Consider the following 23,508-nt stretch of genomic DNA (forward strand, 5'->3'; position numbering starts at 1 on the left):
CAGCTACTTGGGAGGCTGAGGCAGGAGAATCCCTTGAACCTGGGAGGCAGAGGTTGCAGTGAGCCGAGATCACGTCACTGCACTCCAGCCTGGGCAACAGGGCGCGACTCCATATCAAAAAAAAAAAAAAAAAAAAAAGTTAAAGGAGCATAGTAATAGGATCAAGACCAATTAGAAGGCTACTGCAGATGATGGTTCCTCAGACTTCAGAAAAAAGTGAGCTTCTTTAAAATACAATGTAGTATAATATTCCATACTATTATAGGATATAATACGTACTATAGGTTAAAGATATAATTCTAATCTTATTCACAAACCTTAATTAAAATGTTCCTAGAAAATTAATTAGGAAAGCAAAATCAACAGGATGTGGTGGTGATGGATTACAGATGTTGGGTTCAGGAGAAAGAGGTATCAAGGAAAATGCCCAGGTTTTTGCTTAGGTACATGGATAATGGTACCATTCACTAGGATAGGGTCCATGGACAGATGATTGGTTTGGGAGGGATATCATGAGTTCAGTTTTGGAAAGGCTGAGTTGGAGATGCCTTTGAGACATCCAAGCGATGTTAAATAAGTAACTGGATATGCACAGCTCGAGTTTTGAGATAACGGCTGGAGCTGTGCATCCAGGGTCATCAGGCTATGCATGGTAACTGATGGCAGAGGCAGAATGAGACTAGCAGAAAGAGACTACCTAGGGAGAAAATATAGAGCAAAAAGAAGAGAAACTCTAGGCCTGAGCCTTAAGGAACTCTAACATTTACTTGCTGGGCAAAAGTTAATTAGCCTATGAAGAAAATGGGGCTAGAGAAGTAAGCTGAAAACATAAAGAGAACAAACACCTAAAAGCCAAGGGAGAAAGCATTTTGAGAAGCAGCAAGTGGTTAAGAGAATCAAATACTGTTGGGAATTCAAGCTAAATGAGAAGTGAAAAATGTCTCCTAGTTTTAGGGACACAGGGTACAATTTTTCAACATAAAGCTGAAAGCAAAAGCCATATAGGAAAGAGGATAGAGGTTGATAAGTTAATTACAGGAAAAGAGAGATTGAAGTTAGACAGTTTTATGAGAAATATTCCTGTGAAAGGGAAGAAAGTAGAAATGTGATGTAAGAGAGAGAAACTTTGGTTTGAGGCATGAAACTTAATATGGGACACACTGAGCATGTTCTAACAGGGCTCTTTGGTGGGGGTGCAACCAAACATTTGATGTGAAAAAATAATGGATGTACAAGAAGAGTTACTTTTTTAAAGCCAGGAGACAACTTTTGGAACTCACTACTCCCAAGAAGCAGAGCAGAAAAACTATAAATAATTTGAAAAAAAAATTAAAATGAATGTGTGATTTCTTCAGCAAAAACTATCACAATCCCTTTTAAAGTTGATAAAATGTGGTAGTAACACTGTCAGAGACAGACAAGTGGCTAGCCATTGGTAGAATTTAAAATGACAATTTGACTGGGCATGGTGGCTCACGCCTGTAATCCCAGCACTTTCAGAGGCCAAGGTAGGAGGATTGCTTGAGCCCAGGAGTTTGAGATCAAGTGGGCAAAATGACAAGACCACATCTCTACAAAAAATTAAAACATTAGCTAGGCATGGTGGCTACTTCCAAGTAGTCACAGCTACTTGGAAGTCTGAGATGGGAAGATCACTTGACCCCAGGAGTTGGAGGCTGCAGTGAACTGTGATTGTTACTGCACTCCAGCCTGGGCAACAGAGCAAGACCTTGTCTCAATCAATCAATAAATAAAATGACAATTTTATATATTTACAAATGTTAATAGTCTATCCCATACCCTGTAGGAAACCTTACTCCATCTTCAGCATAATTTATTAGCCTTGCTAATCAAGCTCTTCCACTATTATGAAGTCTCCCTAACTATTCACGAGAAGGAATGGGTGCCTCTGAGGAGTTTGCTGTTGATAACACAATGTAGCTTACTATAAGCAAAGTTCCATATGTGTATATATAATTTTCTATTTTAAAATATTTGTAAGTTTTCATTTGACTCGATGATATGAGTGTTTTTTTTTGTTGTTGTTTTGTTTTTTGTTTTTTTTTTGTTTTTTTTTTTGACATGGAGTCTCGCTCTGCCGCCCGGGCTGGAGTGCAGTGGCCGGATCTCAGCTCACTTCAGCTCACTGCAAGCTCCGCCTCCCGGGTTCACGCCATTCTCCTGCCTCAGCCTCCCAAGTAGCTGGGACTACAGGCGCCCGCCACAACGCCCGGCTAGTTTTTTGTATTTTTTAGTAGAGACGGGGTTTCACCATGTTAGCCAGAATAGTCTCAATCTCCTGACCTCGTGATCCACCCGTCTCGGCCTCCCAAAGTGTTGGGATTACAGGCTTGAGCCACCACGCCCGGCCAATATGAGCATTTTTTAACAGAAAATGGTAGGAAGTGAGGACAGCAAAATGGTAGAAAAGGACATTCCAATGCTACTTCTCTTGCAGAAATACCAATTTGAATCATCCATGCATAAAAATACCTTCACAAATGAGACAGATACATGACAATCCCTTCAAAAAATTAATTAATCCAGGAGCTGGTTTTTTGAAAAAATTAATAAAATAAATAGACTGCTAGCTAGACTAATGAAGGAGAAAAGAGAGAAGAATCAAATAGACATAATAACAAATGATAAAGGGGATGTCACCACTGACCCCACAGAAATACAAACATCAGAGAATACTATAAATACCTCTGTGCATATAAACCAGGAAACCTAAAAGAAATGGATAAATTCCTGGACACATACACCCTCTAAAGACTGAACCAGGAAGAAGGTGAATCCCTGAATAGACCATTAACAAGTTCTAAAATTCAGGCAGTAATAAATAGCCTACCAACCAAAAAAAGCTTAGGACCAGATGAATTTATAGCTGAATTCCACCAGAAATACAAAGAGGAGCAGATACCCTTTCTTCTGAAATAGCCCAACAACTGACAAGGAGGGACTCCTCTCTAACTCATTTTATGAGGCCAGCAACATCTTGATACCTAAACCTGCCAGAGATCCAACAAAAAACTTCAGGCCAGTATCCCTGATGAACATCAGTGCAAAAATCCTCAATAAAATACTGGCAAACTGAATCCAGCAGCACATCAAAAAGCTTATCCACCACAATCAAGTAGGCTTCATCCCCGAGATGCAAGGCTGGTTCAACAAACGCAAATCAATAAATGTAATTCATCACATAAACAGATCTGAAAACAAAGACCATATGATTATCTTAATAGATGCAGAAAACACCTTTGATGAAATTCAGCATCCCTTCATGTTAAAACTTCTCAATAAACTAGGTATTGAAGGAACATCCCCCAAAATAATAAGCTGTTTATGACAAACCCACAGCCAATATCATACTGAATATGCAAAAGCTAGAAACATTCCCCTTGAAAACTGGCAAAGACAAGGATGTCCTCTCTTCACCACTCCTATTCAACACAGTATTGAAGTTCTGGCCAGGGAAATGAGACAAGAAAAAGAAATAAAGGTCTTCTCTGCACTGCTGTTACAGAGGTCTGCAGCGCCTTCCCTCTCCTGTGCAAAATGGCAACTCTTAAGGAAAATCTCATTGCACCAGTTGCAGAAGAAGAGGCAACAGTCCCAAATAGTAAGATCACTGTCGTGGGTGTTGGACAAGTTGGTATGGCGTGTGCTATCAGCATTCTGGGAAAGTCTCTGGCTGATGAACTTGCTCTTGTGGATGTTTTGGAAGATAAGCTTAAAGGAGAAATGATGGATCTGCAGCATGGGAGCTTATTTCTTCAGACGCCTAAAATTGTGGCAGATAAAGATTATTCTGTGACTGCCAATTCTAAGATTGTAGTGGTAATTGCAGGAGTCCATCAGCAAGAAGGGGAAAGTCGGCTCAATCTGGTGCAGAGAAATGTTAATGTCTTCAAATTCATTATTCCTCAGATCGTCAAGTACAGTCCTGATTGCATCATAATTGTGGTTTCCAACCCAGTGGACATTCTTACATATGTTACGTGGAAACTAACTGGATTACCCAAACACCGCGTGATTGGAAGTGGATGTAATCTGGATTCTGCTAGATTTCGCTACCTTATGGCTGAAAAACTTGGCATTCATCCCAGCAGCTGCCATGGATGGATTTTGGGGGAACATGGCGACTCAAGTGTGGCTGTGTGGAGTGGCGTGAATGTGGCAGGTGTTTCTCTCCAGGAATTGAATCCAGAAATGGGAACTGACAATGATAGTGAAAATTGGAAGGAAGTGCATAAGATGGTGGTTGAAAGTGCCTATGAAGTCATCAAGCTAAAAGGATACACCAACTGGGCTATTGGATTAAGTGTGGCTGACCTTATTGAATCCATGTTGAAAAATCTATCCAGGATTCATCCTGTGTCAACAATGGTAAAGGGGATATATGGCATCGAGAATGAAGTCTTCCTAAGCCTTCCGTGTATCCTCAATGCCCGAGGATTAACCAGCGTTATCAACCAGAAGCTAAAGGATGATGAAGTTGCTCAGCTCAAGAAAAGTGCAGATACCCTGTGGGACATCCAGAAGGACTTAAAAGACCTGTGACTACTGGGCTCTACGCTATAGAAATTTAAAAACTACAATGTTATTAACTCTGAGCCTTTAGTTTTCATCCGTGTACATGGATCGCAGTTTGCTTTGATCTTCTTCAATATGTGAATTTGGGCTCACAGAATCAAAGCCTATGCTTGGTTTAATGCTTGCAATATGAGCTCTTGAACAAATTAACTATTGTAGTGTGCTTCTAAAAAAAAAAAAAAAAAGAAATAAAGTGTATTCAAATAGGAAGAGAGGAATTCAGATTGTCTCTGTTTGCAGATGACATGATCCTGTATCTAGAAAACTCCACCGTCTCAGCCCAAAAGCTTGTAAAGCTGATAAGCAATTCCAGCAAAGTCTCAGGATATAAAATCAAATCAATGTGTAAAAGTCACAAGCATTCCTATAGCAAGCCATTGTGAATAAGATGGTTCTTTTTTTTTTTTTTTTTTTTTTTTTGAGACAGAGTCTCGCTCTGTCACCCAGGCTGGAGTGCAGTACCCGGATCTCAGCTCACTGCAAGCTCCGCCTCCCGGGTTTACGCCATTCTCCTGCCTCAGCCTCCCGAGTAGCTGGGACTACAGGCGCCTGCCACCTCGCCCGGCTAGTTTTTTGTATTTTTTTTAGTAAAGACGGGGTTTCACCGTGTTAGCCAGGATGGTCTCGATCTCCTGACCTCGTGATCCGCCCGTCTCGGCCTCCCAAAGTGCTGGGATTACAGGCTTGAGCCACCGCGCCCGGCCGTACAAGCATTCCTATACACCAACAACAGGCAAGCAGAGAGCCAAATTATGAATGAACTCCCATTCACAATTGCTACAAAGAGAATAAAATACCTAGGAATACAGCTAAGAAGGGAAGTAAAAGGCGTCTTTAGGAGAACTACAAACCACTGCACAAGGAAATAAAAAAGAACACAAATGAAAATATTCCATGCTCCTGGATAAGAATGAGTATCATGAAAACTGCCATACTGCCCAAAGTAATTTATAGATTCAATGCTATTCCCATTAAACTACCACTGATATTCTTCAAAGAATTAGAAAAAAACTACTTAAGAAATCATATGGAACCAAAATAGAGCCCATACAGCCAAGTCAATCCTAAGCAAAAAGAACAAGGCAGGAAGCATCATGCTACTGGACCTCAAACTGTATTACAAGGTTACAGTAACCAAAGCAGCATGATACTGGTATAAAAACAGATGCGTAAACCAATGGAACAGAATAGAGAATTCAGAAATAAGACCACACATCTACAACCATCTGATCTTCAACAAACCTGACAAAAACAAGCAATGGAGAAAGGATTTCCTATTCAATAAATGGTGCTGGGAAAACTGGTTAGCCATATGCAGAAAACTGAAACTGGACCCCTTCCTTACACCTTATACAAAAATTAACTCAAGGATTAAAGACTTAAATGTAAAACACAAAATTATAAAAACCCTAGAAGAAAATTTAGGCAATACCACTCAGTTCATAGGCATTGGCAAAGATTTCATGATGAAATCGTTAAAAACAACTGCAACAAAAGCAAAAATTGACAAATGGGATCTAATTAAACTAAAGAGCTTCTGCGCAATAAAAGAAACTATCATCAGGGCAAAGAAGCAACCTACAGAGTGGGAAAAAATTTTTGCAATCTATCCATCTGACAAAAGTCTAATATCCAGAGTCAACAAGGAACTTAAGCAAATTTACAAGAAAAAAACAAACAATCCCATTAAAAAGTGGGGAAAGGACATGAGCAGACACTTCTCAAAAGAAGACATTTATGTGGCCAAGAAACATATGTAAAAAAGCTCAACATCACTGATCATTAGAAAAACGCAAATCAAAACCACATTGAGATACCATCTCATGTCAGTCAGAATGACAATTATTAAAAAGTCAAGAAACGACAGATGCTGGTGAGGATGAAGAGAAACAGGAATGCTTTTACACTGTTGGCGGGAATGTGAATTAGTTCAACCATTGTGGAAGATGGTGTGGCAATTCCTCAAAGATCTAGAACCAGAAATACCATTTGTCCTAGCAATCCCATTACTGGGTATATACACAAAGAAATATAAATCATTCTATTACAAAGATGCATGCATGTGTATGTTCACTGCAGCACTATTCACAATAACAAAGACATGGAATCAACCCAAATGCCCATCAATGATAGACCGGATAAAAAAAAAGTGGTACATGTATACCTTGGAATACTATGCAGCCATTAAAAGGAAAGAGATCATGTCCTTTGCAGGGACATGGATGGAGCAAGAAGCCATTATCCTTAGCAAACTAATGCAGGAACAGAAAAGCAAACACTGCATATTCTCACTTATAAGTGGGAGCTGAACAATGAGAACATATGGACACAGGGAGAGGAACAACACACACTGAGGCCTTTCAGGGGGTGGGGTGGGGGAGGGGGAGCATTAGGAAAAATAGGTAATGCATATTGAGCTCAAACCATTTATGCCTGGTGCTCCATTACTGGAACGCCAAGCTTGTGGGAATTATTTATATCTTACAGCTCAAGGTCATTGCCAAAGTCTGATTTTTCAAAAAAAAAAAAAATTTGCAACCTCTGGTATAAATGGGTTAACACCTAGGTGATGCAGCAAACCACCATGGCATATGTTTACCTATGTAACAAACCTGCACATCCTACACATGTACCTTGTAACTTAAAATAAAAATTAAAATAAAAAATATGTTCATAAGAGCTAAGAAAACATGGTGAGAGATTATAGAATCTGTGTGTAACATAGCAATAAGGAAAGACATATTTGAAGAAGGGGGGAAGACAGTTTTACATTACTCATGTCACCCCTTCCCTCAAGCCAACCTAAGTGTCCATCAATGTATGAATGAATAAAGAAATAGATATACTATTCATTCTTAAAAAGGAAGAAAATCAGCTGGGCACAGTGGCTCATGCCTATAATTCCAGCACTTTCAGAAGCTGAGGCGGGAGGACTGCTTAAGGCCAGCAGTTTGAGACAAGCCTGGGCAACATAGTGAAGCCCAGGCTCTACAAAAATTTTTTAAAATAATTTTAGAAAAGGAAGAAAATCCTGTCATTTGCTACAACATGGATGAACCTGGTGTACATTATGCTTAGTGAAATAAACCAGGCAGAGAAAGAGAGATACTGAATGATCTCGCTTACATGTGGAATCTAAAAAAGTCAAACATAGCAGAGAGTAGATTGGTGGTTAACAGGGATTAGGAGTACAGGTGGGAAATGGGGAGATGTTGGTTAAAAAGTAGAAAGTTTCAGTTAGAACGAGTGAATAAGTTCTGAATATATACTGTATGGCATGGTGATCAGAGTTAATAATAATGTAGAATATACTTGAAAATTGCTAAGACACATCTTAAATGTTCGCACCCTTTAAGTGGTTAAGTATGTGAGGTGATGGATATATTAACTAGCTTGATGTAATCATTTCACAAAGTATAACCAAAATCTCATGTTGTATTTTGTAAATATATACAGTTTTTGTTAATTATGCCTTAATGAAGCTGGGGGTACACAAAAATAAATTTTTAAAAAGGCAGAATGGTTACAAAATAATTTTAAAACTGTTAAGTTTTTATTATGAAGAAAAGATAAGTTTTAAGAAGATATTGTGGCTTTACCCTGGCACACCATCTTATCTACTAATTTAAGAATCATGATGTGAGATTCTAATTCATTCTATTTTCTTCCAACTCTAACATAAACCCCACTCCTGGTGCAGGTACTTTAATATGTTATGAGCCGAGCACAGTAGCTCACGCCATGTAATCCCAGCACTCTGGGAGGCTGAGGCGGGCGGATCACAAGGTCAGGAGATCAAGACCATCCTGGACAACATGGTGAAACCCCATCTCTACTAAAAATACAAAAAAAAAAAAAAAAAAAATAGCTGGGCGTGGTGGCGCGCACCTATAGTCCCATCTACTCGGTAGCCTGAGGCAGGAGAATCTCTTGAACCTGGGAGGCAGAGGTTGCAGTGAGCCGAGATTGCACCACTGTACTCCAGTCTTGTGATAGAGCAAGACTCTACCTCAAAAAAAAAAAAAAAAAGAGTTATGTTTAGTAATGAATCCTGCTTTACCATATGAAGAATACAAAGCAAATCAAGAAGAAATAGTAACCAGGTAAATTCAGATGGATTAAGAAGACCATTTTGTGAGTTAGAATTTTGTGGTTCACCTTTAAAGGGATTTAATAATCAGAATAATCCTTTCAATACTATTAGCAAGTTGGATTCAGGTGCTAAAATACAGCCTTATTAGGAATAAATACTTTTTCAGCCAGTCTACTGCATTCAATAACTGAAAGAGCAAGTAAATGTATAACTAAAAAAAATCATTACTTTTGAATGCATACCAGCTATACGATAGGAATTCTTAAGTGTTTTACATGCATCTTAAATTCTTGTAAAACCTCTATAAGTGAGCACTCCAATTCCAGCACTTCCAATACTTTCAGTTCTTACAGACAAGAAAAAATGAAGCTGATCATGAATATTATTATTCATAAGTAATGACCAGGTGTTTCTAATATTTCTAACCTGCAAAACTAAAAAGCAGCCTCCAAAGAAATTAAACAACCAATGAGAAAAAGAACAGATGTTTAATCTTAGATGAGGATAGTCACAGAGATTCTAGAATCAATGATCAAATCAGTGCCCAAATTATAATAGTATGGATAGCCCAACAGGGAGGTTTCACAGTCTTTCATCTCTGTTTAAGAAGCTGTTTCAGCATGACAAAATAAAGTAATATGACATATTTATAGAGCTCTGGGGAAAAAGCTTTAATTTATATTCAAATGTTATATTCATATTTTTTTTAAATATGAGGTACCTAGAGTAGTCAAATTATGTCTTTCATAGAGACCCAGAAAGTAGAACAATGGTTGTCAGGGGCTTAGGAGACGGAAGAATGGGAATTATTTTTTACTGGGTACAGAGTTTCCATTTGGGAAGATGAAAAAGTTCTGAAGCTAGAGGGTGGTGATGGTTGCACAACCATGTGAATGTACTTAATGGCACTGGATTTTACATTTAAAAATGTTTGAAAAGTGAAGTTCATATATTTTACCACAATAAACAATGTTAATTTAAGAGAAAAGTCTCAGCATATCTCATTATAAAAACCGGTCTCAGAAAGGGGAATCAGCATGTGTAGAAGCTCAGAAGTACAAGAAAACATAATGTATCTGTCCTAATGGGGAGATGTTGGTTAAAGAGTACAAAGTTTCAGTTAGGATGAGTGAGTAAGTTTTGAAGATATACTATATGGCACAGTAATATAGGAAAGGAGTTTCCTATAGATGAAAGAAACTGGGGTACTGAGAAATAGGCTGGAAAGATGGGCACTATATACCACGTGAAGGATTATGAGCTTCATCCTAAGGACAGTACAAAGCCTTTATCATACTTTAGAAATAAGAGGAGAGCACAGAAACATGTTTTAAAAGGAATCACCATCACTGTGAAGAAAGGTCTTGAGGGAAGCACAACAGGAGGTAAGAAGATCAGCTACGAGGCTGTTCCACCAATCCAGTTAGTAGATGACAGAAGCCTACACAAGAGTACAATGGTGAGAACAGAAGGAAGGAGATTAATTTGAGAGCTACTTCGGAAGTAGACACTCCAGAACTCTTGAATTAACTACATAGGGGAAGCAAAAGAGAGAACTGTGTTAATAGTTCTTGAACTGAACAACTGAGCGAAGGATCTTACCATTCACTGAGTAGAGAAGAAAGACTTCATAAGTACTTATCCTGTGAACATGTGTGGATCTACAGCAAATTTCTTACTGGCTGCATAGAATTCAATTGAATTTATCTATCTATAATTCAACACAAAATGTTAACTGCTTTACCAAATTCTTTAAATTTTTCTAATTACTCAAACAAAAGAAGAGATGGAAGCATTTTTTAAAGCATAAAGCTGTAAATAATAATAACAACAGTAACAACAACAACAAAATTAACCCATTTTAACAGCCTCAGCTTGTTAAATGGCAAGGGATCATTACTAAAAATCTATACTAACAGGAAAAAGTAGTTGGGACCCAAATTTTATAGCTCAAAATTTTAGCCATTAATCTATTAAGCATTCTTAACCCCCCAAATCAAGGTTTCTGAGTTTATTTTTCGGGCAAAGCTATTTTTATAAATATATTTTTATACTTCATGAAATTAATATCTGAAATAGATACATTAATCAGAAGGGGAAGAGAAAAGGATAAATGGATAAAAACAAAAAGCATTATATATTCTGTATCACTGAAGAGAAAATTACTATGTGTTTCTATTTCTACCCTAATACCATACCTTACTCTAAGTACAGTGAATGAGCCATCCTTCATTCCAAGGGCAAGATGGATTCCATCTGCATTGACAGCTGCACAACGAATTGCTTCTTCCATATTACACCTTGCTATTAATGCATGATCTACTAGGCTCCATATCCTGTAAAATTTAATTTTAAAAATAAAAAAGAATAGTTAGCTAATGCATACTTTAATAAAAATATTTTGGTTAAAATAATAATCTCATCTTAATTAAGATAAATCTAGATATCTTAACTATCTGTTTTGCAGCAAGAAATTCTTAACTATGAAAATGGGAACTGTTCATGCTTAAATGACAGAAGTTGATAGAATCTTTTGCTTTTAATTTTTTTGGCGACATCATGTCACTCTGTCACTCAGGCTGGAGTGCAGTGGCGTGATCATAGCTTACTATAACCTTGACCCTGTGGGCTCAAGCGATCCTCTAGCCTCAGCCTCATGAGAAGCTGGAACTACAGGAATGTGCCACCCAACCTGGCTACATTTTGTTGTTGTTGTTTTGGTATCCTTTTAGCACAGCTATAGTGTCACTGCATAATAAACACAATGTTTTGCCATCTAATTGAAAACCAGTAAAGTCCATACTCCATTGTGCCTTAAAAATGTAACATTCTAAGTCCAATTTTATCTTTTTCCTCTTATTTCAACATGATGAGTATGCACTGGTGATAAATAATAATGTCACCATATGGTAATGCACATAGCACTCAAAATTCTGCCAAGTTGTAACTGTGTCATTGAAATTTGTAATGAGCTGAGGAGCAGTGCAAAATGATATGAGTATACCATCTCTTTCCCAACATCTCAACTCTGCATCTGTAGTGTGATACACTGCATTTTTTTTTTTTTTTTTTTTTTGAGACGGAGTTTTGTTCCTGCTGTCCAGGCTGGAGTGCATGGTGTGATCTTGGCTCACTGCAACCTCTGCCTCCCGGGTTCAAGCGATTCTCCTGCCTCAGCCTCCCAAGTAGCTGGGATTACAGGCATGCATCTCACCACACCTGGCTAATTTTGTATTTGTAGTAGAGACGGGGTTTCTCCATGTTGGTCAGGCTAGTCTCGAACTCCCAACCTCAGGTGATCCACCCGCCTTGGCCTCCCAAAGTGCTGGGATTACAGGTGTGAGCCACCGCACCCAGCCAATACAATGCATTTTTAAACAATGCAGTAACATTGATTCTTTCACTTTTAGGTAGGTTGTTTCTATCCTGACCAAAGGGAGAGAGTGTGTGTGTGTAGACACACATGTATATATCCTTATGTACATACAGTCTAGTGTACTATCTAGTGTAAAACTATCCAAATTCAGAATCCACAATGCTAGAAATCAACAACAAAAAAGATAACTAGAAGATACCCATTGTTTGAAAATTAAGAATTATACTTCCATATAATCTAAAAGACAAAGACAAAGATGAACTCTTTATGATTTGTTACTATTTTGAAGTAAGTTATAAAACTGCTTAAAATCAAAACTTGTGAAATACAGCTGAAACAGTACTTAGGAGGAACTTTTGGGAGCTTTAAATGCATATACAGTTGGCCCTCTGTATCCATGGGTTCTGTAACTACAAATTCAACCAACCATGGATGGAAAATGTAGTTAGGCCTATGATGGCTGCATTTGTACTGAACATGTACAGACTTTTTTTTCTTGTCATTATTCCCTAAACAATATGGTATAACAACTATTTACACAGCACTTACACTATATTAGGTATTATAAGTAATCTAGAGATTTAAAGTACAGTTGACCCTTGAATAATGCAACAGTTAGAGGCACCAATCTCCATGCCATCAAAAAGCCATGTCTAACGTTTGACTCTCCAAACACTTAACTACTAATAGCCTACTGTTGACTGGAAGTCTTATCAATAACACAAACAGTTGTTTAACATATACTTTTGTGTATTATATGTACTAATACTGCATACTTACAATAAAGTAAGCTAGAGAAAACATAATTAAGAAAATCATGAGGAAGAGAAAATAAAATTGTTATTCATTAAGTAGAAGTGGATCATCATAAAAGTCTACATCCTCATCATCTTCACATTGTGTAGGCTGAGAGGGAAGGGGAGGAGAGGCTTGTCTTACAATCTCAGGGTGGCAGAGGTGGAAGAAAATTCACCTGTAAGTGGACCCATGCAGTTCAAACCTGTGTTGTTCAAGGAGTAACTGTATTTTGGAGGATGTTCAAATTATATATCATTTTATACAATGGACTTGAACATCCACAGATTATGATATCTGCAGGGGGTCCTGGAACTAATCTACCCAAAAATAGCAAGGAATAACTACATTATAAATAAACAAAGGCTACAATTTAATGAATAGGCATCTACCCCAAGACATTAGAAAAAGATCACCAAAACTAAGTAGATTTTCTAAATGCTTTGATTATATTTTTAAACTTGTTACTAGTTTATAGGAAAAATTATTTTTGTATATTGTTTTCATATCCAGAAAATTTGCTAAACTCTCTTTTCAATTCCAGTAATTCATCTTATTTTCCTTTGAATTTTCCTATATATATAAATACATCATATATATATACATCATATATATATACATCATATATATACATCATATATATATACATCATATATATACATCATATATATATACATCATATATATATATACATCATATATATATACATCATATATATATATATATATAACCAACTGAGAATGGCAGTTGTTTTTTCCTTTCCAATCTGTGTGTGTATGCGCACATATATATACACATACATATACATGCTATACATACACACATTTGGCCTTACTATATTGACCAAGATTTCTAGTCTATAGCTGAACAGAACGGTGAAAATGAGCATAACTGTCTTTTTCCTGATTTCAAAGTAAAATCTTCAATACTTTAACATTAAATATGATATTTGCTGGTGACATTCTACGCTCTTACCGCAAGGGACAGCAAACCATGTCCTGTGGGCCAAACCAGGCCTGCTACCTATTTTTGTACAATCTGAAAGCTAAGAATAATTTTTACATTTTTAAATGGTTGAAAACAATGTTTTAATAAAATTTTGAAACACAAGAAAATTATTTGAAATTCTACTTTCTGTGTCTGTAAATAAAGTTTCATGGAAGTATAGGTGTATACTTACTTGGTTTTTTGTTTTGTTTTGTTTTTTTGAGACAGAGTCTCACTTTGTCGCCCAGGCTGGAGTGCTGGTGCAATCTTAGTTCACTGCAACCTCCGCCTCCCAGGTTCAAGTGATTCTCGTGCCTCACCCTCCTGAGTAGCTGGGATTACAAGCGTGTGCCACCATGCCTGGCTTATTTTTGTATTTTTAGCAGAGACGGGGTTTTGCCATGTTGGCCAAGCTGGTCTTGAACTCCTGGCCTCATGTGATCCACATGCCTCAGTCTCCCAAAGGGCTGGGATTACAGGCATGAGCCACCACACTGTTTCTTTTGTTGTTTTGTTTTTGTTTTTTTAATGTATTGTCTATGGCTTACATACTGTCTTTGTATCACACTACAGAGGCAGAGTTGAGATATTGGGAAAGAGATGATACACTCTCACTACTTTGGACTGCTCCTCAGTACATTACAATTTTCAGTGACACAGTTATAACTTGACAAAATTTTGAGGGCTATCTGTATTACCATATAGTGACATTTTGTTATTATTTTTGTTTACCAATGTATATTCATATGGTACTTAGAATGTTACATTTTTAAGGCACAATTGAGCATGGGCTATACTGTTATTGAATTAGATGGCAAAGCATTAGGTTTATTATGCAATGACACTGTAGCTGTGCTAAAAGGATACAAATATAAATTATCAGACTAAGCACTCATCACAATTTTTCCAACTCACAGGTAAGCCCAGAAAAATTAGAAAATTTAAAACAGAGTATCTCATGACATAATTTATTTACAAATTTAAAAATACAATGAGGTTGCAAGAGAAGTAAGTTTCTGAGTGGTTGATCTGTTAGCCAAGCAAGGAAAGCTACTAATTGGTAATGAAAATGGTAAATCATTTTGAATTGCAGCAGCTTCAGAAATATGTCCAGAGAAAACAGACTTAAGACTGTTATAGCCTTTCCATGAGAACAGTTGCTCCAAAAGTTGAGAATATTGGGAACACTACCAATAATTAATTTAAAAACAAGATAAATAATTTTGAGTGGTTTTCCTTGATTCTTGATGGGTTAACAGATGTTACAGATACTACTCAATTGTTTATTTGAGGAATCAATGCCAAGTGTGAAGTGACAAGAATTTGCTTTTACGAATAGTCTACACGAAACAACTACAGACAAGAATATTTTCAAAATCATTGAGAAAAAACTAATTCAATACAACCTAAATTGGAATCTGTTAAGATGAATTATAACTAACTGATGGTGGGAAAAAATATGTATAGAAAAAAATGGCTTAAAGAAATTTACAGATTATAAAAATGTAAGGGGTTTAAAGCCTGTGCGTATTCATTGTATTATTCTTTAGCACATACTTAGTGAAGAAAAAAATAAGACTGTCTCTTGTTTTTTTAACTAATAGCGTTAATGGTGAACTTCATTTGCTCCTGTGGATTTAACTAACCACTGTCAGTTCTGTGAATTTTTGCCAGATACAGAAGTAGAAAATCCTGACTTGCGCTAACACAGCAGTTAAATGGCTTAGCAGTGGTAAAGTTTTATTGATTTTCTGATCTCAGAACCAAGATTGAAATTTTTCTGAATTATGAAGAATTGCCTCTCTCTCTCTCTCTTTCTCTCTCTCTTTCTTTCTTTTGAGACGGAGTCTGGCTCTGTTTCCCAGGCTGGAGTGCAGTGGCGCGATCTCAGCTCATTGCAACCTCTGTCTCCCAGGTTCTAGCGATATTATTAAACACTGAATGGATTTGGAAATTAGCTTCTACTGAAGACTCAATACTGTTACCTAATGAATTCAACCTAAAATTATAAGGCAAAAGCAGCATAATGTCATGTGAAACTTACATTGTGGTAAAGTCATTTGGACAATTAATGCTATTTGAATAACAATATCAAGCTGCTTTATATACTCCTGTGCTATCAAAACTTAAAACCAGAAGTGAGGTCTCCATTCCCACAGAAATCCGCAGCAGATATTTTTTGGAGCTTAATTTATAGCTTTAGCAGCATATGTTGGACTATCCTCCTTTGGCAAACGCTGGGTCTTGTCTGTCCCTTGTGCTCCAAGAGAAAGCCATAAACAAAGGTCAAGTTTACCCAAAGGAAAAATGCCTTCAGCGCAAAAAGCAGCTTTGGCACAATGCCCCCTAGATGCCCATTTTCTTTCACAAATTGGCTGGATAGCTCCTCATTATCTTGTCAGTTCTTTGAAGGTTTTAAGGTGATTTACATTTTAACTAACATCTTTAGTTGTTTTCATTGGAAGTTGTTTTATTCCAAATAAATTGGCCACCAATAACAGAAACAGTAGTCTGAACAATTCCCTTTTAAAGAAACAGTTGTCCTATTGGCAGCAGCTAGGCAGAACTTGGTAATAGCAATTCTACAATAAAAGGATTATGAATAGTTCTTAGCAAAGCACAGAGTGAGGTGTAGTCCCCACAGTAAGTTTACAGACATATGACCTATGCCATCTCCCAAACCCCAAAAATAGACTGGCACAATGACAGTAAATGGCATGACTGATTAGCATACCATAAAAAACATCAATAATTATCTGGAAACAATTAGGTCGAGTCCCCATCTTACTCCTTACACTAAAGGAAGCTTTACATAAATTAGGAGTTAAACATAAAAATATAACCACTAATGTACTGGAAGAATATATTGAAAATTTTTTAAAAATAATTTTTGGGAAGATTTCTCTACGATAGAATCCCAGAAGTCATGAAAGAAAATACTGATAAATGCAGCTATATAAAACAACAACACAACAAGAATTTTTGCTTACCTAAAACAACCTACATGAAGTAAAAAAAAGAAAAAGCAAGTAACAAACTATTGAAATTACTTGCAATTTACATTATAGGCAAAGAGTTAACATCCATAATATATAAAGAGCTGCTAAAAAGTAAAGGAGAAAAAGATCAACAACCCTACAGAAAAAAATGGCAAGAAATGTGGAAAGTTTATAGAAAAGATTCTAGGGAACCAACCTAACTTTTTAAAATTGGTAAATATACAGAAAGAATTAAGCACTTTTCTGCTTGTATTATACCCAGGATAAATAAATAATTGATGAGAAGAAATTCTCTTTATAGAAATACTACAGCTAACAAATGAATAGAGTGGTAAATATAAGTATTAGAATGCCACCATTTGAAACACTTATTAAAATGACAGACTTAGGCCCACATGCATTCTCAACGGGGGTAATATTTTCCTGAAAGGGGGTAAAAATGAATTCTTAGGGGTAAAATATCTAAATATTACAATGGTTTGTGTTCTCTTAAGGGGCCACAATACAAAAAGAGATACACAGTTGTCTGTGGTCTTAAAATTTCAAAGTGAGGGTGTGATCAATAAAAAAAAAAAAAGTAAGAAAGTGACAATGAAAAAAGGTTGGGAAACACTGATCTAGACAATCATCATCAATGGTCGCTACTAGAAAAAAAGGAGACTACACATTACATACCAACAAGCAGGAGTACATCACCACCTAGGAAATATCCTTGGTGAAAATTCATAATTGTATCTCTTCAAACCTCTAAATCTAACTACCAATTTACAGGATACAAGGAGCACAGACTATGTTAAAATACACTATGGGTAGGCAATTAGCCAAATCCAGAATGTGGGAAACCCTGAATAAACTGTAAGAAGAACAAAAAGGGAAGAAGAAAGCTGTAGAATAAAAGAGACTGAAAAGACATACCAACAAACGCAATACATGAAGCTCATTTGGATCCTGATTTTAAGAAATCATAAAAATATTTTATGAGACAATCAGGAATTTCTATACCAGCTAGATACAGAACACTGTGTGATAAGAGTATTGTGGTGATGTTTGAGATATCTTTTAAAGATACAAACTGAAATATTTACAGATGAAATCAGGGAGGAAAAAAAGACAAATTGGGGGAAACAAATTTCAACTCCTAAAATTGATCAGTGGTTCTCAAATTTTTGAGTATATCGTAGTCACTTGGAAGGCTTCTGAAATCACAAATTGCTCAATTTCTGGTATTAGGTCCTGTAAAAGGCCTAAGAATATGCATTTCTTACAAGTTCTTAGGTAATGTTGATGTTGCTCGTCAAGGAACCACACTTTGAGAACCACTATCCCAGACACGGTTTCTAATTTCTTTAATATATAGACAGATATCATTAGATCTTACTTAAAATCAAGTAGAGAAAAAGATCTATGAACTAATAGAAAATAGGCAAAGGATTTGAACAGGTTAAGGAAAAAAATGTCCTCTAAACATATAAAAACATACTCAACAACCCTCAATATAAGAGAAATACACATTTTCAAAATATAACAAGGTATCATTTTTCACCTTTTGGGATTATAATTAGTTCTGGTAAGGGTGGGAGAAAACAGGCACTGGCAATATATTCACGATAGGTGTATAAATTGTTGCTGCCTCTATGTAAGGCCTTATCTATCAAAATTTAAAATACGCACATCCTTTGTTTTCTTGTTTTTTTTTTTGAAACGGAGTCTTGCTCTGTCACCCAAGCTGGAGTGCAGTGGCCGGAGCTCAGCTCACTGCAAGCTCCGCCTCCCGGGTTCACGCCATACTCCTGCCTCAGCCTCCCGAGTAGCTGGGACTACAGGCGCCTGCCACCTCGCCCGGCTAGTTTTTTTGTATTTTTAGTAGAGACGGGGTTTCACCGTGTTAGCCAGGATGGTCTCGATCTCCTGACCTTGTGATCCGCTAGCCTCGGCCTCCCAAAGTGCTGGGATTACAGGCTTGAGCCACCGCGCCCGGCCAAAATACGCACATCCTTTGATTACTGCTAAACATTTATCAGAGATATTCACACATGTACAAAATGACAAATGTATAATGATGTTCATTGCAAGCCTTGTATTTATAAAATACACAAAACTGGAGGAAACTAATCTTCCATGAGTAATGGATTAGTTGAATAAATTACAGTATATCCATGCAGTGAAATATTATATTCCTGTTAAAAATAAGGAAGTAGTTCTGTACATTCTGATATGGAACAAACTCCATATCATATATTCATAAGAGAAAAAATATTACTAATAATTCTATTAATTTTCAGTACTTACTACTTATGTTCATTTGTTATACCATGAGCTAATAAAATTTTAATTGGAGTATTTTAAGCTTTTTTTTTTTTTTTTTTTTGAGACAGAGTCTCACTCTGTTGCCAGGCTGGAATGCAGCGGCACGATCTTGGTGCACTGCAACCTCCATCTCCTGGGTTCAAGTGATTCTCCTGCCTCAGCCTCCCGAGTAGCTGGGATTACAGGCGCCCGCCACCATGCCCAGCTAATTTTTGTATTTTTAGTAGAAATGGGGTTTCACCATGTTGGCCAGGATAGTCTCAATCTCTTGACCTTGTGATCCACCTGCCTTGGCCTCCCAAAGTGCTGGGATTACAGGCATGAGCCACTGCGACTGGCCATGTTTTCTTTACGTTTATCTAAGGATACATCCCAGCCTATGGAATTACTTTATAATTTGCTTACCTGACTGAACGATCATCACTTCCAGTCACAGCCAAAGGTTTAGTAGGATGGACAGCAAGTGCCCAAAGTTCACCTTCACAATGCCCTTGCATAATTAGAAAAGGTTTATTTCTTTCTTGCACCACAATTTCAAAAATTTCACTGTCCTGTGTTCCAACTAGAATGTGGTCACCTCGCCAACACACACTCCTTACAGACAAACCTAGTAAAAAGTAAATTGTATTTAATATATAATGCTGTAATAATGATAGCAGCAGGAGGCAGACAAATCCCTACGAGATAGGGGCAAGTCCTGGTGAAATTCAACCTTCAAACCGAAGACAGTTTAAAGCCTGAAAGCCAAGCTACAGGTCTTGGATAAATCCACAGACCAACTGAGAACGTCTCTTTCCATTTGGCACACTTTCCTCTGATTGATCCCCACCTTTCACCTACTTTACACATATTTACCCTTCCCTAATTGGTTTTTTATAGTGTTGTGCCCATCTTTGAGTGGTGCCTTTTTAAAGCCTTTTTTGCATACTCACAAACCCATCAGCATGCAATTGCTCATTCTGAGCCCAAAAAAGCTCCAGACTCAGCTATATTTGGGGACTGCCCACCTTTGGGTGGGGTGTTGGGGGTGGGGGAGACTACCTGACTTCAGCCCATCTCGGGTACCCTCTCCACTGAGAGCTGTTTTGTCACTCAGTAAAACTCTTTGCCTTGTTCACTTGCCAGCTGTCAGTATAACCTCTTTCTTCTTGGATGTGGGACAAGAACTTGGAACTCACCCAACAGTGAGTACAGAGCTGTAGACCTGTAGCATTCCCCTCCTACTCACCAAGCAACAGGAGAGGCAGCCACTGGGCACCACATGCCCCGTTTATTGGGCAGGACCGAAAGAACTATTAACATGCTGTAACACCTGCTTTGGGGCTTCAGGGTTGTTGGAGTCCCCAAGTTTTTTAGGTGCCACCACATTCCCTTCATCCAGACACCAACGCCCAAGGCAGAAGCAGGTCACAGCACACCCACTTTGGGGCTTCAGGGTTGCTGGAGTCCCCAAGTTTTTTAGGTGCCACTACATTCCCTTCATCCAGACACCAACGCCCAAGGCAGAAGCAGGTACAGCACACCCGGCCCAGCCACGGGCTGAGCACAGATCCTGCAGCAAGTGTGGGATCCAGCCAGAGTGCAAGCCAAGCGCAGCCTGCCAGGCCAAGTGGGCAGGGTACCTCCTGGCGAGCCTGGAGCCCAGTGCAGCCCTGGACAGGGGCGTTGCCAGCCATGAAGGTCTCCAGCTGGCAAGGTGGCACCCAAAATATCCTGTGTCAATAATTCCAATCTTCCTAAATTGAAGTTAGTTTTGTACCTTTTATATCTTAGATGTGAGACAGAAGAAAATATGTAAGTCCTTGATCTATAATCACATTTTCTTCAACTGTCCATGTTGTTTTCTACATGAAATATTTGTCTTTTTATGTACCTAGTTCCTACCCAGCCTTCAGACATGTACTCTTCTTCCTTCTCCCTTGTAGACAACTCTAGCCATGTCTACTTGCTCAGCCAGTCTTACAACACTTCAGTCTGCATTGTTCAATAAGTACTCAATTAGTAAACTACCTTTATAGAATTGTATTCTTTTTCTTTCAATAATCTGACTTTTTACTTGTCTATATTTCATTTCTTTGATATACTCATAAAATCATTAAAAAGAGAGAATTTCGCTTTTTCTGCATACTCCTCAATGTCTGTTGTAATCTTAGGAAAGCTACTGTGTTTTTCATTTTTCTCATGTGTGTTACATGGCCAATATGAAGACACCATGTACCTCACAATGTCCTTATGAGGATCAGATAAGAAAAAGTCTCAAATTATTTTGTAAGCTTTAAAGCACAATAATGTTTAGCAAAACTAATGAAAATAAAATAACAGTTAACGTTTACATGCTTATTATGTGTTATCCTTATAAACATTTTAGAAATATCAATTCATTCGATCCTATATCCTAAATAATGTATTTATTCTTATTCTCATTTACAGTGAGGGTAAATTACCAGCCCAAGGTCACACAACTTGTAGGTGACTGGAATATGGTTTAAACACAAACCTGTGGGTAGTTTTTATAGTAAAAGGTCCTGTTTTATTACATCAATTTTTTTTAAGCCCCAAGAGAAAAAAACTCCAATTGCTGACAAATTTGGATGAAGGAAAAATACATCTATCCACATTTAAATCATCCTGAACAAAAGTTTCCCAACCCTCAACATTTACCCCCAACTGTTTATTTAGAATAGTTTATTTGTTAAATAGTTATAGTTAGCATTCTAATAGTAAAATACTTTCAAAATCCAAAGATACCTAAGTGAGTACCTCTCACATCTCTCTATAGGTCTCATTATAATAGACATTAGACTTATGAAAGAATCTTTCTCCTAACAATGAACCTAAACTCTTTACAGGCAAAATTTCTCCTTAATAGAAGAATTTCAATGAAATGCATACAGGGTAAAGAGGCAAATATGAGTCTTATTTATATTTACAAAACTTACATTGATACTTACTGAAAGAAAGAGATAATCTTTGGGAAGTTTAGAGTTTGCCTAGTAATAAGACATTTGTTTTGTTATTACCTTTGTATCCCTGGTCTGTTTCCCTGAGATCAATCACAGTAATTGGTTTAAAAGTTAAATCCCAAAGACGAATACAACCATCTCTGCCACCAGTAGCAAAGCCTTCTTCACAAGCATTCATGCTAAAAATTCCTGCCTAGAAGGGGAAATAAAATAAATTAACAAAAAATGTTTTTTAAGAACATCTATTATATGAAAGTAGAAACCCTTTTAAACCAATCTAACAATATTTTGGTAGGATATAAGAATAAACAAATACATCAGAAAACACAAAAGAAAATCTAGAAGTAAGTCCACAGGAACTTAATACAGTTGCCCCTTGTGGATTTGAACTTCACGGGCTCACTTATATGGATTTTTTTCAATAAATACAGTCAGCTCTGAATCCACAGTTCCACATCAGCAATGAAACCCAGATCAAAATACAACCTTTGTGGGATGCAAAACCTATAAATAGGGAGGGCTTTACGTAAATATGCAGGTTTCCCAGGGCAAGACTTGAGTATGTGCAGATTTTGGTATCTGTGGTCCTGGAGCCAATCCCCGCAAAATATCAAGGCATGACTATATATAACCAAGGTATTATTTAATTATATGGATATAATGTAAAAGAAAATAAATTTAAACCCTATACCACATGTAAAAATGAATTATAGATGCACATAAAATATAACCATTTATAACTAAATATAAAAAATAAAAATATTAGAAAAAGTCAGAATAACATTTAGGTAACTTTGGGCTGTGACTTTTCTATGCATGGCAGATCACCCACGAGTTTTAAATTTGTTCATATGAGAAAAGATATAATAAGCAAAGACAAACAGATTGGAGAAATATTTGCAACACGTGTGACTGTCAAAAGATTAATAACCCTAATATTCAAATGAATAAAGGAAATAAAAACAATTCAACAACAACAAAAAATTTAAAAAGTAAAAAAGCAAAGGGTAGGAAAACCCAATTAATAGAAATGTAATGCACTGAGGACTTTTCTACATGAAGATCTTGCTGTTAACAACGTGGCGGCTTTGTGCTATCCAGCTCCCTTTACTTTGTAAGGTGGACCCAACTGCTAAAAAGCTCAAACCAAAAAACACTAAACAGTTTAAACAGCAGATTTCTTTTTCAGTTTAGTAAGTTATTTACACAAAAATTTAATCGCCTCTGGTAAATTAGCCCGAAGAGCACTAGCTTTATTCCAGTGTGGTTAATCTAGAATACTTTTAGATTGAAGTTAACAAGCTTTTTTTCAACACTACTCTTCAGAAAGACACCATACTAAAGCAATAGCTTTAACAAGATACTAACTATACTAATGTAATAAATGTCAAT

General features: G+C 37.0%; 2 protein-coding genes across 3 annotated transcripts in view; one reads left to right on the plus strand and one right to left on the minus strand.

Annotated features, from left to right (window-relative positions):
• Window positions 1-23,508, minus strand: part of EML5 (EMAP like 5) — a 205,549-nt gene that overhangs the window by 120,921 nt on the left and 61,120 nt on the right. Inside the window, exons 6-8 of the mRNA XM_010384118.2 lie at window positions 22,174-22,309; window positions 19,559-19,760; window positions 10,888-11,025 (exon numbers count right to left, since the gene is read on the minus strand). Coding sequence (XP_010382420.2) covers window positions 10,888-11,025; window positions 19,559-19,760; window positions 22,174-22,309 — 476 coding nt within the window. The remainder of the gene's footprint in view (window positions 1-10,887; window positions 11,026-19,558; window positions 19,761-22,173; window positions 22,310-23,508) is intronic.
• On the plus strand, window positions 3,559-4,743 carry LOC104678767 (L-lactate dehydrogenase B chain-like). Of its 2 annotated transcripts, XM_030930337.1 has the most exons (2): window positions 3,559-4,248; window positions 4,518-4,743. In XM_030930337.1, exons 1-2 carry the CDS (start codon window positions 3,559-3,561, stop codon window positions 4,590-4,592), a joined length of 765 nt encoding a protein of 254 aa, XP_030786197.1. In that variant the 3' UTR covers window positions 4,593-4,743. The 2 variants fall into 2 exon arrangements, with proteins under 2 accessions (XP_030786197.1, XP_010382416.1); XM_010384114.2 differs by having other exon boundaries at window positions 3,559-4,743.

This window comes from Rhinopithecus roxellana, chromosome 5 (genome assembly GCF_007565055.1).
Source record: "Rhinopithecus roxellana isolate Shanxi Qingling chromosome 5, ASM756505v1, whole genome shotgun sequence".
Taxonomy (NCBI): Eukaryota; Metazoa; Chordata; class Mammalia; order Primates; family Cercopithecidae; genus Rhinopithecus; species Rhinopithecus roxellana.

Excerpts from the sequence above, each read along its gene's own strand:
- LOC104678767 (XM_010384114.2), top strand. The coding sequence starts at position 3,559 with ATGGCAACTCTTAAGGAAAATCTCATTGCACCAGTTGCAGAAGAAGAG.